The sequence below is a fragment of the Papio anubis genome, chromosome 9 (assembly GCF_008728515.1).
Source record: "Papio anubis isolate 15944 chromosome 9, Panubis1.0, whole genome shotgun sequence".
Classification (NCBI taxonomy): Eukaryota; Metazoa; Chordata; class Mammalia; order Primates; family Cercopithecidae; genus Papio; species Papio anubis.
Window position 1 is genome coordinate 4,666,398 of NC_044984.1, and position 14,070 is coordinate 4,680,467.

Sequence of the window (14,070 nt, forward strand, 5' to 3'; positions counted from 1 at the left end):
TTTTCTCCTGTATCCATTTTAAGTGAGAGGCTCCTGTTTACCCAAGGTTCCTAAACTCATGTAAAAACTCAGATTGCAGAAAGCATAAGTAAAGCTCTTGCAGGGTTGCTAAGTAGTTGATCAAGTTTTGAGGTTTATTCAACCAGGTTTTATTACTAGCTTTGAGAGGGAAGAATATGTTTCTTGTATCCATTCTCTTTTACTGCCTTCCTTTCTGTAAGTGCCTGCTACATCGTAGAATCTCAATAAACTTGGTTGCTGATTAAATCAGAGTTTCAATAGATTTTGTTTAAATAAAGATGTGTGTGTGTGTGTGTGTGTGTGTGTGTATGTGTGTCTCAATGGCACTATTCATTGTTAAGCTTTCCGGTGGAACGTCTTTATTTTTACCTTCCCTAAGTAATAGCTTCTTCTTCTAGTCACTGTTAGTACTGATACTTTCACTACATAGCTATATAGATACTGCCCTTTCCCAGTTCTGTTGTCTAACCAAGGCTTCAGAAATAACAGTGAGAGGATAAAAGTGCATGAGAATTGGACTCAGGGTATACCAGTTCTATTTTGTTCCTGGGGCACTGGAAAGAAAATAAATTTAGGAATGGCCACACAATGAATAGGAAAAGTCAGTAGGGAGCCAAGCGTCTACTCTATCAAATGGGGAAGCAGGAAGTAAGACCCTTCATGTCTCCAAAAGGATGGCTGAGGAGATCTTGTAAAATCTGTAACAAAATCACAATGTCAGCAGCAAAGATGGTAGGTTTGACTTTAATGCTGCTGAAGGAGAGGTTCGTTTATTTCCAGAGGACTCAGAGGTAAGATTAAAATTGGCTGAGCAGGCTGGGTGTGGTGGATCACACCTGTAATCCCAGCACTTCGGGAGGCCGAAGCGGGGGGAATCACTTGAGGTCAGGAGTTTGAGACCAGCCTGGCCAACATGGTGAAACCCTGTCTCTACTAAAAATACAAAAAATTAGCAGGTGAGGTGTGGTGGATGCCTGTAATCTCAGCTACTCGGGAGTCTAAGGCAGAAGAATCACTTGAACCCAGGAGGTGGAGGTTGCAGCAAGCCGAGATTGCAGCACTGTACTCCAGCTGGGCAACAGAGTGAGACTCCATCTCAAAAAAAAAAAAAAAAAAAAAAAATTGGCTGGATGGAAGAACAACGCTAGGTTGAATATAAAAAGTTTCCTATCGCTTGTCACTGAATTCTCCCTTCCAACCACAGAGGATCAGAAAATGGGCTGTTTTATCAGTCCAGTAAGATTTCCTACCTCTGTAGCACTGGAATAGTGAACCACAGACGACTCCAGAACACACTTTTAAAGTCAACGAAGATGCTGGGATGTTCTGGCTCAGCTCAAGATCTTGTTTCTTCCTGCGGCCTTCCATGTACCTCCCCCTTGCTGGGACTGGAGAGTGACATCAGAATCACAATTGGTGACATCACTGTCTCTATAGCAACAGTAGTGAGGCTACCAGAAAATGAATGGTCAAAAGGACAAAGAGGAGAGGTGAAGATATACTCCAGTTTGGAAGGACTGGGCTTTATTCTGAGTAATTCTCTCTTTAGAGCAGTGGTCCCCAAACTTTTTCAAACCAGGGACAGTTTTGTGGAAGACAATTTTTCCATGGATGGGAGTGGGGTGGGAGTATGGTTTCTGGATGATTCAAGCACATTACATTTGTTGTGCACTTTATTTCTACTATTATGCCATCATATAGAATCAGTGGGAGCCCTGTTTTCCTGCAACTAGATGGTCTCATCTGGGGGTGATGGGAGACCGTGACAGATCATCAGGCACTAGATTCTCAAAAGGAGCGCACAACCTACACTTTTCACAATAGGGTTCAAGCTCCTGTGAGAATCTAATGCCACCACTGATCTGACAGGAGGTGGAGCTCAGCTTTGTCACTTGCCCACCATTCACCTGCTGTGTGTCCAGGTTCTAACAGACCATGGACTGGTACCAGTCCATGGCCTGGGGGTTGGGGACCCCTGCTTTAGAGTGTTTAATATAGGCGGGGGAATACAGGAGGGGGACATTTTGCCAATGGATTCCACTTAAAGCAGCAGAGTAAGTATTATGTATCAACAAATCTAGAGGGCTGCAGAGGAAGATAAGAAATAAAAAAACTGAGGGTCTACATTTTATGCAAATCCCATGGAATCACTTCATTTTGTTGGATCCAGCCAGGACTCTTCTTATTTATACACATCTTGCCGTTTGTAAAAAAATTATTTTTAGGATATTTTGCCTAAACTGACCATCTCTGGGTTATAATTTGTCTTAGATGCTCAGAGATACAATGACCCTAATTTATCTTTTGCAATGCCTGACCCGAGAAACTGTAGTGGGAAAAATCATACCAATAGGCATTTGGTTAGCTACTCTTTCTATGCTTTATTACTGCATTCTCTGTGAAAATGTTTCCTCAGCTACTCTGTAATTAATGATTAAATATAGGACTAATATATAGTTTCCATGAAGCAAAAAGAACTTCCAAGCATGACCACGAGATAGTGATGAAAACTGCAATAGATTCAAAAGTGACGGGTTTATCACAGAGTTCCTTCAAAAAAGTTATTTATTGCTGGGTGCAGTGGCTCACATCTGTAATCCCAGCACTTTGGGAGGCTGAGGCAGGTGGATCACTAGAGGTCAGGAGTTCAGGACCAGCCTGGCCAACATGGCAGAACCCTGTCTCTACTAAAAATACAAAAAATTAGCCAGGCATGGTGGTACATGCTTGTAATCCCAGCTACTCGGGAGACTGAGGCAAGAGAATCACTTAAACAGAGTGAGACTCAAAAAAAAAAAGTTATCCATTGATGATCTTTTATATTGTTTCAAAAGAGCTTTTGTATTCTTTTCACAGAAAGTACACCTACTAGTCAAATATATTTGTCAATATATCTCAGTTTCTGTTTTTCTTTTTTTTGAGATGGAGTCTCAACTCTGTTGCCCAGGCTGGAGTACAGTGGCACAATCTCGGCTCACTGCAACCTCCGTTTCCCAGGTTCGAGTGATTCTTGTGCCTCAGCCTCCCAAGAAGCTAGGATCACAGGTGCATGCCACCACACCCGGTTAATTTTTGTATTTTTAGTAGAGGCTGGGTTTCACTATGTTGGCCAAGCTGGTCTTGAACTCCTGACCTCAAGTGATCTGCCTGCCTCGACCTCCTAAAGTGCTGGGATTATAGGCATGAGCCACCACACCCGACCTCTTCCTCTTTAAAATAATGGGGCTTGCTGAGCTACTGAAATCTCTTCCAGCTCTAACATTCTAAGATTTTGATACTTCGGTGGTATTTGAATAGTACTGCATGGACCTACATATAGCACTTTGCAGGTGACAAAGCATCTTTGCATCCCTTACGTCACCCAATTCTCATAATAATCTTTTGAGGTACCAGGGTAGGTTTTATTTACCCTATTAGACAGGTATAGAAGCTTGTCCAGGTCACAACTAATGACTGATAAAACTAGGAATGGGATCTAGTATTCTAGGTGTTAAAAATCAGTGTTCTTTCAGCCGGGCACAGTGACTCATGCCTGTAATCCCAGCACTTTTGGAGGCCAAGGTGAGAGGAGGTCTTGAGCCCAGGAATTTGAGACAAGCTTGGGCAATATAGTAAGACCCCGTCACTGAAAAAAAAAAAAAAAAAGTCAGTGTTGTTTTAATTACACCATGCAACCTTGAAACTAGAACTGAGAACATGAGGCAGTGTTTAACTTAGAGATTTTAAATTATATAATTGGCAGTGTTATACAGGAGTTAGCAGGTTGCTGATGACAGTCAGGATCTGTTGATCTGAATAAGGAAAGTATGTTAGTATCTATATTGGTCCCAGAATCAAGTATTAGCAAATTGTGTTAAGTGAACATAGGATGAGGCCAAGAAATATGACAGTGTAGTATTACTACTAAGCTTCTCTGATGAAATTCAAGGGATTTTTCTCTCTTCCAATTCAATTTGGTAGGCAACACTTTAGTAAACAGTAGGGGTAGGATACAGTGGAAACAGCCAAGATTTCAAGCCTAGTAATAAGCAACTCCTACAACCCTACTCATCACAGGCCTTTTTGTCTATTCCAGAAACACATACTTTTCCCGAAAAAACAAAGCAATGGAAGGATTATCAAGTCTAGAAGAACCCACCCTCCCCAAACTAGGTGGTTTTCTGATAAGCCTACAGTATATTTCACAGGATCACTGGTTGCTGTCTCCTACCCAGGAATCTGGAGAGGTTGACCAGAATAAAGTATTTTAAAATCCAAGTGCTTAGTCTAACCTGGAATTTCCTCAGTTTCTAGATGGCTCTTTGTAGAACAATGCGGATTCTCAAAGCAGTCCATAGTTAAAGAAAAAACTACAAACCATTGCGCTAGAGACAGCCATCTGCAGTTTCCCCTTAGACAGATATTCAGATGGCACACATGGCCACTAAATTTTACGTAATATTTCAGGAAGTTCACACATTTCCTGAAGCCCACTCATGAATCACACTTCTGGTTAAGAACTCCTAGATTCATATGCCAGGTGGTGATAAGTGCTTTGGTATATAAACTTAAACCAAAAATTGGTGGAATAATTACCACCTTGGATACGATGGTCAGAGAAGTTTTATCCGAAGAGGTCACTTTTGAGCAGAGACTTAAGCTGGTGCAGACACCTGAGTGAGCATTCCAGGAAAGGCGAACAGCAGGCGCAAGTGTCCCTAGGGGAGAATGTGCTTGGCGGGCTCGACGTACATTTACTTGGGACACACCCTATTTCGGTTTCTCTTCTCCACTTTTCCCCTCGTCCTTGTCCCCCATTTTCTCTCTCCTGGGCCCTGGACCTCCTGAACGCGGAGGGCTACGCCTCCTTTTTCTCTCGGACTCACCAGGGCTGCCCTGGCTGACATTTTCAGGGAACAGGAAACTGAGAGTCAGGAAAGGTGAGCTCTTCTACCTCGGGTCTTGCCATTCTGCATGTCCTGAGTCAGTCACTGGTTAACTCTGAACTTCAGGTTCCTCGGCAATTAGAGATTATAAACAAAGAGATCATCTATACAGCCTATTCCAGATCTGAGAGTCCAACAGCCAAGGTCTTTTCACTTCCTTTCTTCCCTCTCTCCTTCGCTGTCCCTCCCTTCCCGTCTCCTTTCTTCTCCCAGCTTTCTTCTTAACCAACTAGCTACCCGAAACCATCCGTTCCTGGTTAGCGCCTGCGCAGACAGGCGTGGAAAATAAGTTTTGACCCAGCTTAGCAGTCGTAGTCAGCCGGGAGCGCTGGCGTGGGGGATTGTGGGAAAAGATGGCGGCTGCCGCACAATCCCGGGTTGTCCGGGTCCTGCCAATGTCACGTAAGTGTCACCCGGAACGGCGGCCCCTGATCGGGATTCCGAGACAGGGATCTAAGGTTTTGGGAGTGGCACCGTGCTGCAGCGGTCACGCCGACTTCCTAGGCACTGTGGTTTTTCTGGGTTTGGAGCTGCCTCTGTCTGGTTTCTCCTTTTGCTTTCCGCTTCCCCGGCTTACATACTCAATTATGCACCTTGGGAGGGGACAAAAGATCTTAAGCAGCTGTAAGCGAAGAGGAGAATGCGGGGGACACGTTAGAGATCGAGAGAATCAGAATTCTGTTATGGTTGTAAGGGTTTAGGGTTATGAGAAATATTTGTATGGGGCGGGGGGAGAAATGTGTAAGGGAGCAGAGAAAAGGCTAGTGGCGAGAGATTTCCTTGGATTGATTTTATGACCTTGTGCAAACCCTTAATGGGTCTCAATTCATATGAGCACAATGGAAATGATAATATTACAGTACCAGGGAGTCTCTGATAAGATTAAATGAATATTTATGAAAGCATCCTTTTACCCAAGAGCATCTCTACGGATGTAGAATGTGTTGGGCCTAGTGCGTTGGGGTCTGGGGGAGAGAGTGATGTTTGAGGAGAGAAGAATCAGGAGCTTGGTGGAAAGGAAAGTGAAGAAGAATGAAGGCTATGTTAGAATTTGTTAGCATTATTTAGTTTCCCCTCTGTTCTGATTGGATCTGCCCCACTCCTCAAATTGAAAACATACATTTGTCCTTCCATTCACTAAAAAGCAAGGAAATTAGAAATACGGTTACACTTCATCGTTATTCTTTCACCCTCTACTCTTCCACAAACATATTCCAATCAAACCCCCAAAGTTGTATTTTTTTCTTAGTGTGTTTTAGTCGTTACAGAATATCAATTGCTTTCAAAATTGGCTCATGTCAATTACTCGTAAAGCTTTATAAAAATTAGAAATGAGGACTGGTTGTAGAGCTATTGAGTCAGAATTTGTGAGATTAGCTCCTTGCACCTTAAATTTTTGAAAGCACCAGAGATAGGTTTGATGTTCAGCCTAAGGCAAGAATTAGGAGTGTTTAGAAGATCTTTTTTGTTTGTTTGTTTGTTTTCCATCTTGGGTAGAACTCCTGCATACCACTGGGAAGGTGGTGGTGCACATCACTTATAGTGGATGGTTTTGTAGTCACAATGTCTTTGCAAAGGCATTTGCTGGTTCTTGTTAAACAGTTACATTGGTATGATGTAATGTAGATTGTGAATGATAATCACTATTTATGGAGTACCTGCTATCTACAATCTCCAGTTCTAGGTATTTTTATTAATTTTCTCTTTTAACTTACTTTCCTCTGACTGACACCATAGCTTGTGTTCTTAACCACTCTGTGTTATTATCTGGTAAGTTAAGTTTTTGAGTAAATTCTGGAGAGGCAAGTCTAGTATGTAACATAATCCACACACTATAGGACAACTGTATATAGTTAAGTGTGGCAAGACTATTAAGTATCACAGGAAATCATAAAAGGGAAAGGTTAGTATCATTTGAGGTACTGAGGGATGATTGGAAGACCAGTGGAGAATTGTAGTGCTCCCACTGTTCTCTTTAGGGCTGTTATGATCTGGAAAGTCCTCTGGCAAAGACAAGTGGATGAGAATGGAGTCATGAGGTATTCAAGAGGCAGTAAAATGACTACCTGTCTATCTGGGATAGTGGAGAAGGAGGTTGAATGTGTTAGATGGGATCAGACAATGGAGACCTTTGAAAGCCAAGCAGAGTTTAGACCAGTAGTCTCCAAAGGGAGTTGTGCAAGAGGACCTAATAAGTTATGGAAATATAATATTAGAACTCCTAAAAACTGTTTTCTATAGTAATAATAGCCAACACTTACGTAGTTTAAACTGTATACCAGACACTATTCTAAGTAATATGTGATTTATAATGTGTATATCATATTGGTACTACATAGAACATGCCTATAATTTTTTAAATAAATACTTAAAAAAATGCAGTAGGCAAGCAAATATATCTGGACTATTGGTTTGGATATTGCAGTAGGAAACTAATGTAGGATTTTAAGCAGAGAAATATAATGAATATATAATTAATAAAGAATATTATTCTTCTAATAGTACTCATTATAAATGGAAGAAAGTGGAGAGGCTGGAACCAAAGAGAGTAATAATTCATATTTATTGAGCACCTACTATTTGCAAGGCATTGTGACAGATGCTTGCCCATATGTTATCACATATCTCATCATCTTGCCCATATGTTATGAATTCTCATCAACCCTTTATACTGTAAGCTTCATGAAGCCAGGGTTTTGTATTTTACTATGATAGTCACAGTTTCTAGAATAATGCTTGGTCCATAATTATTAAAAAAACAAATAGCCATGTGAGGTTAGTGTGACATTACCTTCAGAGAAATTTGAAAGTAATAAAAGCAACTATTATTCATAGAATGCTTAATGTGCTCTAGGTAATGTGCTACATGGTTTATGTATGTTTATGTTAATCCTCTTAACAGTCCTTTGAGGTATTGATTCCTTAACTCAAGTAATTCTTCCCAGTTCATTGACTCTGCCATCTTTTCCCTGTCTTATCCTATGTTCTCACTTCCTTACTCATCACTCTTATCATTCCCTTTAATGCATTCTCAACTCCCCAGCCCAACTCCCGTTGTTGTGAAAAACATTGACCTGATTAAACAAAACTTTCCACATAATTTGCTGCCTGCCACCGAGCAGTGGAGAACGGGGCTAGGGAAAACTCCAAACTAACTGGCCTTATTTTAAATTCATGAATACAAATCTCAGGTAGATTTTCAGTGCCACATTTTTCTAGGAAATTTGGTTTCCTTGTCTCCATAATCATTACTTAACATAGCCAGTTTCCTAATACCTCTAATATGTGCTTTGTCTCATTCTCAGTTTTATAGAGAAATCAAAGGAATCAGATGAGAACAGTCATTTTCCCATCATAAACTCTAATAGTTGATATGTGATAATTCTTTGCCTTTTCTCTTGTTACAGGGAGTGAGCTCCTTCTGTTCCGATCTGTGGCCAGTTCCTTCACTTTGCATTCAATCTCATCCTCTCTCAACTATTCAATCCCTTTCCTGAATCAGGAATTTTCTCCCTCTACCATGGAAATCATGTCATTTCCATCAGCACATAAATGTTAACTCATATTTCAAACAAACAAACAAACAAACATGTCCCTGTCCTTGTGCTTCTCTAATCCCATTTCTCTTTCCTCAGAAGGATTGTCTATCTCCTCATCTACTTCCTTGCCTCACAGCCTCTCTTGTTTGCTCCAGTCTGGCTTTCAGTCCCACTAATCCAATAGCATTGCTCTTAGTTATGCCACCTACAGCCACATCCTCCAGATTCTGTGGTCCTCCGTCCTCTTCCTACTTCACTTTCAGCATTTGATAAAGTTAACTCTTCTCTCCTTGAAACAGTTTCTTTTTTTGATTTTCAGATTCTGTTTCCTTCTGGGTTTTTCTCCTACCTCACGGGCCTGCTTTTTAATCTCCTTTACTAGCGTTTTGGGCCAGTCACTAACCTTATCTATAAAGTGATGATAAAGATAGCATTAAAAAAGATAATACCTGTGCAGCACTTAGAATAATGCTGGACACCTGCCAAGAGCTCTGTAAAGTTAGCTGTTAATATGATGTTATTATTTTGTTATATGATGTGTGTGTATGGCCCATGACGTTTACTTTTAATTTCTGTCATTATCAGTGAGCTAGGCCATTTCTCCGATTCCATACTTTTGGATAGGGAAGAACAATCGCCTTTGGGGAGATTGCCACCTGTAAGTGTACCTAGAAAACAAACACAGATTTTCTAAAGAAAGTCCTATTTGTGTCTTTCACCTCTCCCAAGTGTACAAAGCACGAATGCTAAGCTCCAAAGTTTATTGGAGTAGAAGTGCGTTAGCACTTTAAACCTTTTTGTTTCTACTTACGTGAAAGTTGAGCAGCTAACTCTAAAATTCTACTCGAAGGATTTAGAAGTAACTTGAAAACTGGAGTATATCCAAAAGAGATTCGCATTCCTGCCTTACGAAGAATACTTGACAGGACAGGGGATGTTTAACCTGGAGAAGAAAATATTCAGCGGGGATATAATTGCTACACTTCATTGTAGAAGAGGGATTAGACTTGTTCTTTGTCATTCTGGAGGAACGCGGGGATAAAAAGTTCTGGGAAGAAGTCACTGATTCCCTTTGTGGTAGAACTTTCTTTCTGTTAGAATGGCTCAAAGCAGAATGGGCCGCTACAGAAAGTAGTGAGTTTCCCAACTCCACAGGTGTTCAGGCAAAAGCCAGATGATTTCTTTGCACACATGCTATAGAGAAGATGTAAGCATTGGTGCATGAACTTTGAGGGGTCATTGTAGTATCAAGAACCTCAGTCGCTGAAAAAGAAGTGGTGGAATGTTTGACAAATCTCTTGCTGTTAAGCTTTCTAAAAGTCAGAACATCTTTTCTCAAGCCCTTCACTCCTTTTATCATTATTTGTGAAGTTCTTCAGTGGTTTTATAGTAAGTCTGAACTATTGAGCTGCATTCCTTTTTTTTTTTTTTTTAATGTTCTGTACTAATAATCCTCTGCTCCCAACTAATATCCTCAACTTTCTTTTTTGTTAGTCACCAGTTTCAGATTCTGTTCCAGGAGAGTTTTTGGCGTTGCCCTGTGCTAGGCTTATTCATTCTACCTCTGCATTGTGATATGTTTCTCATGGGATTCTATCGTTTCTTTTTTTTCCTCTTTAAGACCTTTCTCGAAACATGTTATCCAGGAATCCTTCCTCATGATAACGTGACTTATTGCCCCTTTATTACATATTCTCAGTTCCTTTTACCATATAGGCTTATACTCTCCTACTTTGTGACTGTTTAATGTGTTTTTTTAAATATGTGACTTATCTTCTTAGGTAAGTTACATTGTATAGGGTAGGGAATATATTTCCTCATGTCCTGTGGATTCTATGTTGTAGTAATTTGTGTTTATTATTGCCCTTGATACTTAAATTACTAAAGTACTGATTGCAAAATAATGTTACAAGTTTTTTGGGAAAGGAGCTATTTGTGTTCACAGTTTTAAAAATAATAATATTTGCCATGTTTGTATACTTTGGGGTTTTGTTTAAGGTTCTGCCATTACTGCAATAGCCACATCAGTGTGTCATGGCCCGCCCTGTCGCCAGCTTCATCATGCCGTCATACCTCATGGGAAAGGTGGACGTTCCTCAGTCAGTGGGATCGTGGCCACTGTGTTTGGAGCAACAGGATTCCTGGGGCGATACGTTGTCAACCACCTTGGTAAGTAAAGTTGTTGAGTTCATATGCTCCGTTGCCATTGATCAGGATTGCCTGATGAGAAGCATGAGCTGTGATTCTCTTTGTTTTAATGGTATTATGAATTACTCCTATCTTGGATGTATGTAATCTTTATTTGTTGTGACATTAAGAGCACACTCATGTTCCTCTATAGGAATTATTAAGATAGAAACAAGGGACTCTGAAAAGCTATGGCATCTTTAGCATGGCAAAATATTCTTTTCGTCAAATATAATATCAATTCACATACCATACTAGAATTTAAATATTTACCAAGTCACAATTGTATAATATATCAACATTATGTTAATGTTGATCCTTTTTTCAATCCATTCTCTTTTAGGACGCATAGGGTCACAGGTAATCATACCCTATCGGTGTGATATATATGACACCATGCACCTTCGTCCCATGGGTGACCTGGGCCAGCTTCTGTTTCTGGTAAGGGCCTTTATGACTGATTGAAGTTGACAAATATAAATTACTAAGATCATTTTTGGGAGTGAGAGGCAGTATAATAAAGCAGTAATTTCTTCCCAGAATGGACCAAAGGCATCCTGTATTCCCAGGTCATTCTTTCAGCTAGGTTCTGGCATCTCCTTTGTCATGCAAGCTCTAGATTGGCAGTTGGCAAACGTTTTCTGTGAAGGGCCAGATAGTAAATCTATCTGGCTTTGCAGGTCATAGAGTGTTTGTCATAATTACTCAGCTCTGCCTTTGTACCTGGAAGTGGCCACAGACAATATGTGCACAAATGGGCATGGCTGCATTTCAATACAATTTTATTTACAAAATGAGGCTGCAGGCTGAATTTGGCCTGTGGACTATAGTTTGTCAATCTGCTGTAGACCTGTGCTGTCCAGTGTGGTAGCCACTGGCCACATGTGGCTACTGAGCCTGTGAAATGTGGCTAGTCTGAATTGAGATATGCTGTACATATAAAATATACACCAGATTTCAAAGACTCAGTATGAAGAAAAGAATATACAATTCATCATTAATAATTTTTTATATTTGTTACATATTAAAATAATATTTTGGATATATTAGGTTAAATAAATTGTATTATTAAAATGAATTTTACTTGTTTCTTTTTTGCTTATGTGCCTCATGTTATATTTCTATTGGATAGTGCACTATAAACATAAAAAATTCACAAATAGGGTGTATTGTAACTTGATTATTTAGTATAGATTTAACTTAGAACAGTCCTTTCTGAGCATTCCCTTTGTCATTCTTTAATCTACAGGTTCTTCCTTTAGGCCAGTAGTTGCCAACAGGGTGAGGCAGGGGAAAGAGGGTAAAGGAGGGCCATTAAGGGAGGGACTAATGGAACTCTTTGGTTGTCACAGTGATTGGAGAGCCGTCCTGGTTATTAGGTACAGGCCAGGGATGTTAAATATCCTACAGAACACAGGACAGTCCCTTTCCACAAAAAGTTGTGCTGCCCCAAATGTCTGCAGCCAAGCTATTGATTGCTATACTGTCTGGGCCTTGATGCTTCAATCTACTGATCTTTTCGCTGACTTCCTACTTGTATTGTCCTGTAAGGAATGGAGTTATACATTTTCCCTTTTAAAAAATATGTGCTAAACATCCTTACTATCTCTTGTAATATTCATACAGATTATTTGTAATCCAGTCAAATTTTGATTTATTTTCATTTCATTTTCACATTTTCATTTATTCTTGACTCATTGTTCACAAGCTAAGTATAATACTTATATCAGAAATTTCTTATTTCCAAAATGTTTTTCTTCTCCAAAATCTTACTATGAAATATCTTCTTGGTATTAAAGTTACAGAGGCTTAGCTTATTCCTAGTTCTTCATGCCTTAAGTTTGTTGGTCACCTTGTCAGAGCCTCACAATTGAAGTATTTAAAAAGTGATAGGTGAAAACTTTCGAACCATTGGAATTAAACCAAATAACACCTATTCCATTATCTCTGCAGAGGTTTATTTCCTGAGTGTCTAGCATCGACCTGTGCTCTGAGCATGTTTGGATGAGCAAGACCACAGGGAACTCAGAGGCTTATATGTTTAGAGTTTATGTGTTTATTTTAGAGAAGGACTATTTGGGGTGTCTTTAGTCTTTGTTTGCAACTGCTGTCTGAATGGCCACTTGGTTTACCCACCTGACTGTGTGCCCTTGGGCCTTATCCCTGAAAATTTGGTTTTCTTTTATTACATCACTCACTGCTATAGATTTTATGTGTATTTCACTTAATCGTCATAGTAACCTCATTAGGTAAGATGTGTTTTCCAGTTTTACATGGGGCTTGAAGAGATAATTTGTACCAAGTTAGTACATGGCAAACTGGGATTTGCGTTTCTGTCTGTTTGATTCCAAGCCACTTTTCTAGACTGTGTCTTTTAACCTACTTTCTAACATCAGTCCTAACTGGTTCTTCCTGCTGGGGCTTCATCTTTTTGTTGTTGAATCTGATTTTATAGTTTGTTTTTTCTAAATTAAACAGACATTTTAGTTCTCTCTCTCTCTCTCTTTCATCCCCGCTTTCTTTCTCTTTTCCCTTCTTGCTGTGTCTCCTTCCCATTGCACTGACCCATGCATGTGCACTTATTTGATGCTAAGAAATTCTTGTTACTTGTTATCTTCCATTGAAATGCTTATAGAAACCTGCCCTTGACTCACCCTGAAGTTTTAGGTAGTTCCCTTTGACTCTTGTTTTTATGTTGTTAATGTAGGAATTACTAGATCTGGGGTTATAAAAGAGGAAAGAATTAAAAGGAAATAAGTAAGAAAATAGTCATGAATCTCCCCAACTAACACTGATCTTTAAAAGACACTCTTCCTATCTTCAGTCTGTAAGTGGTTGCTGTCAAGAAGGGAAAGTCTCTTGTCTCCCAAATGATCCTTGCTTCTTTGGCTGTATTTCAGAATTGGAGACTTGGTTTACTGGGTTTCTTTTCAAACTTAGTAAGGAGTAGTTGGATGGACAAAAGCAAATATGCTCCATTAAAAATCAATAGCCTCCTTTTTAGCTCTGGCATTTGATTACCTGAGTAAAGTGTACTTTTACCTGTTTGTCTCCAAAAGAGTAAGGGAATCAGCAGGGAGTTTGAGACATCATTTCTCTTGTAATAAGTGGAGCTTGTATGAAATGGCACCATATTATGACTACAGCAGATGGCCCACTTTGAAACTTGCGTTGAGGAGGCTGCAGAAGTGTTGAATGCTGAGGTATACCCGTATGTTTTCGTCCGATTGCTTTCTGCTATTACAGGAATGGGACGCGAGAGATAAAGATTCTATCCGACGAGCAGTGGAACACAGCAATGTGGTCATCAATCTTATTGGACGAGACTGGGAAACCAAGTAAGTCTTTGACTCTCGTTTCTTCTTTGCTTTAGTCTTTCTTAGGGTTTAATAGACCTT

General features: G+C 39.9%; 2 protein-coding genes across 8 annotated transcripts in view; one reads left to right on the forward strand and one right to left on the reverse strand.

Moving 5' to 3' along the window:
- The window catches only part of AKAP3 (A-kinase anchoring protein 3), a 40,358-nt gene extending 35,193 nt beyond the window's left edge, over window positions 1-5,165 (reverse strand). The window contains exons 1-2 of one of the 4 annotated variants that reach the window (XM_031650208.1): window positions 4,955-5,165; window positions 1,272-1,409 (exon numbers count right to left, since the gene is read on the reverse strand). The gene's annotated coding sequence lies outside the window, so the exon portion shown is untranslated. Of the gene's footprint in view, window positions 1-1,271; window positions 1,410-4,886 lie in introns of all 4 variants that reach the window. The other 3 variants (XM_003905827.4, XM_017945588.3, XM_009217737.4) reach the window with 3 other exon arrangements.
- The window catches only part of NDUFA9 (NADH:ubiquinone oxidoreductase subunit A9), a 42,667-nt gene continuing 30,359 nt past the window's right edge, over window positions 1,763-14,070 (forward strand). The window contains exons 1-5 of one of the 4 annotated variants that reach the window (XM_009180017.2): window positions 5,355-5,570; window positions 6,625-6,630; window positions 10,484-10,654; window positions 11,016-11,113; window positions 13,919-14,010. In XM_009180017.2, coding sequence (XP_009178281.2) covers window positions 5,534-5,570; window positions 6,625-6,630; window positions 10,484-10,654; window positions 11,016-11,113; window positions 13,919-14,010 — 404 coding nt within the window. In that variant the 5' untranslated portion in view covers window positions 5,355-5,533. The other 3 variants (XM_009180016.3, XM_021921926.2, XM_021921925.2) reach the window with 3 other exon arrangements.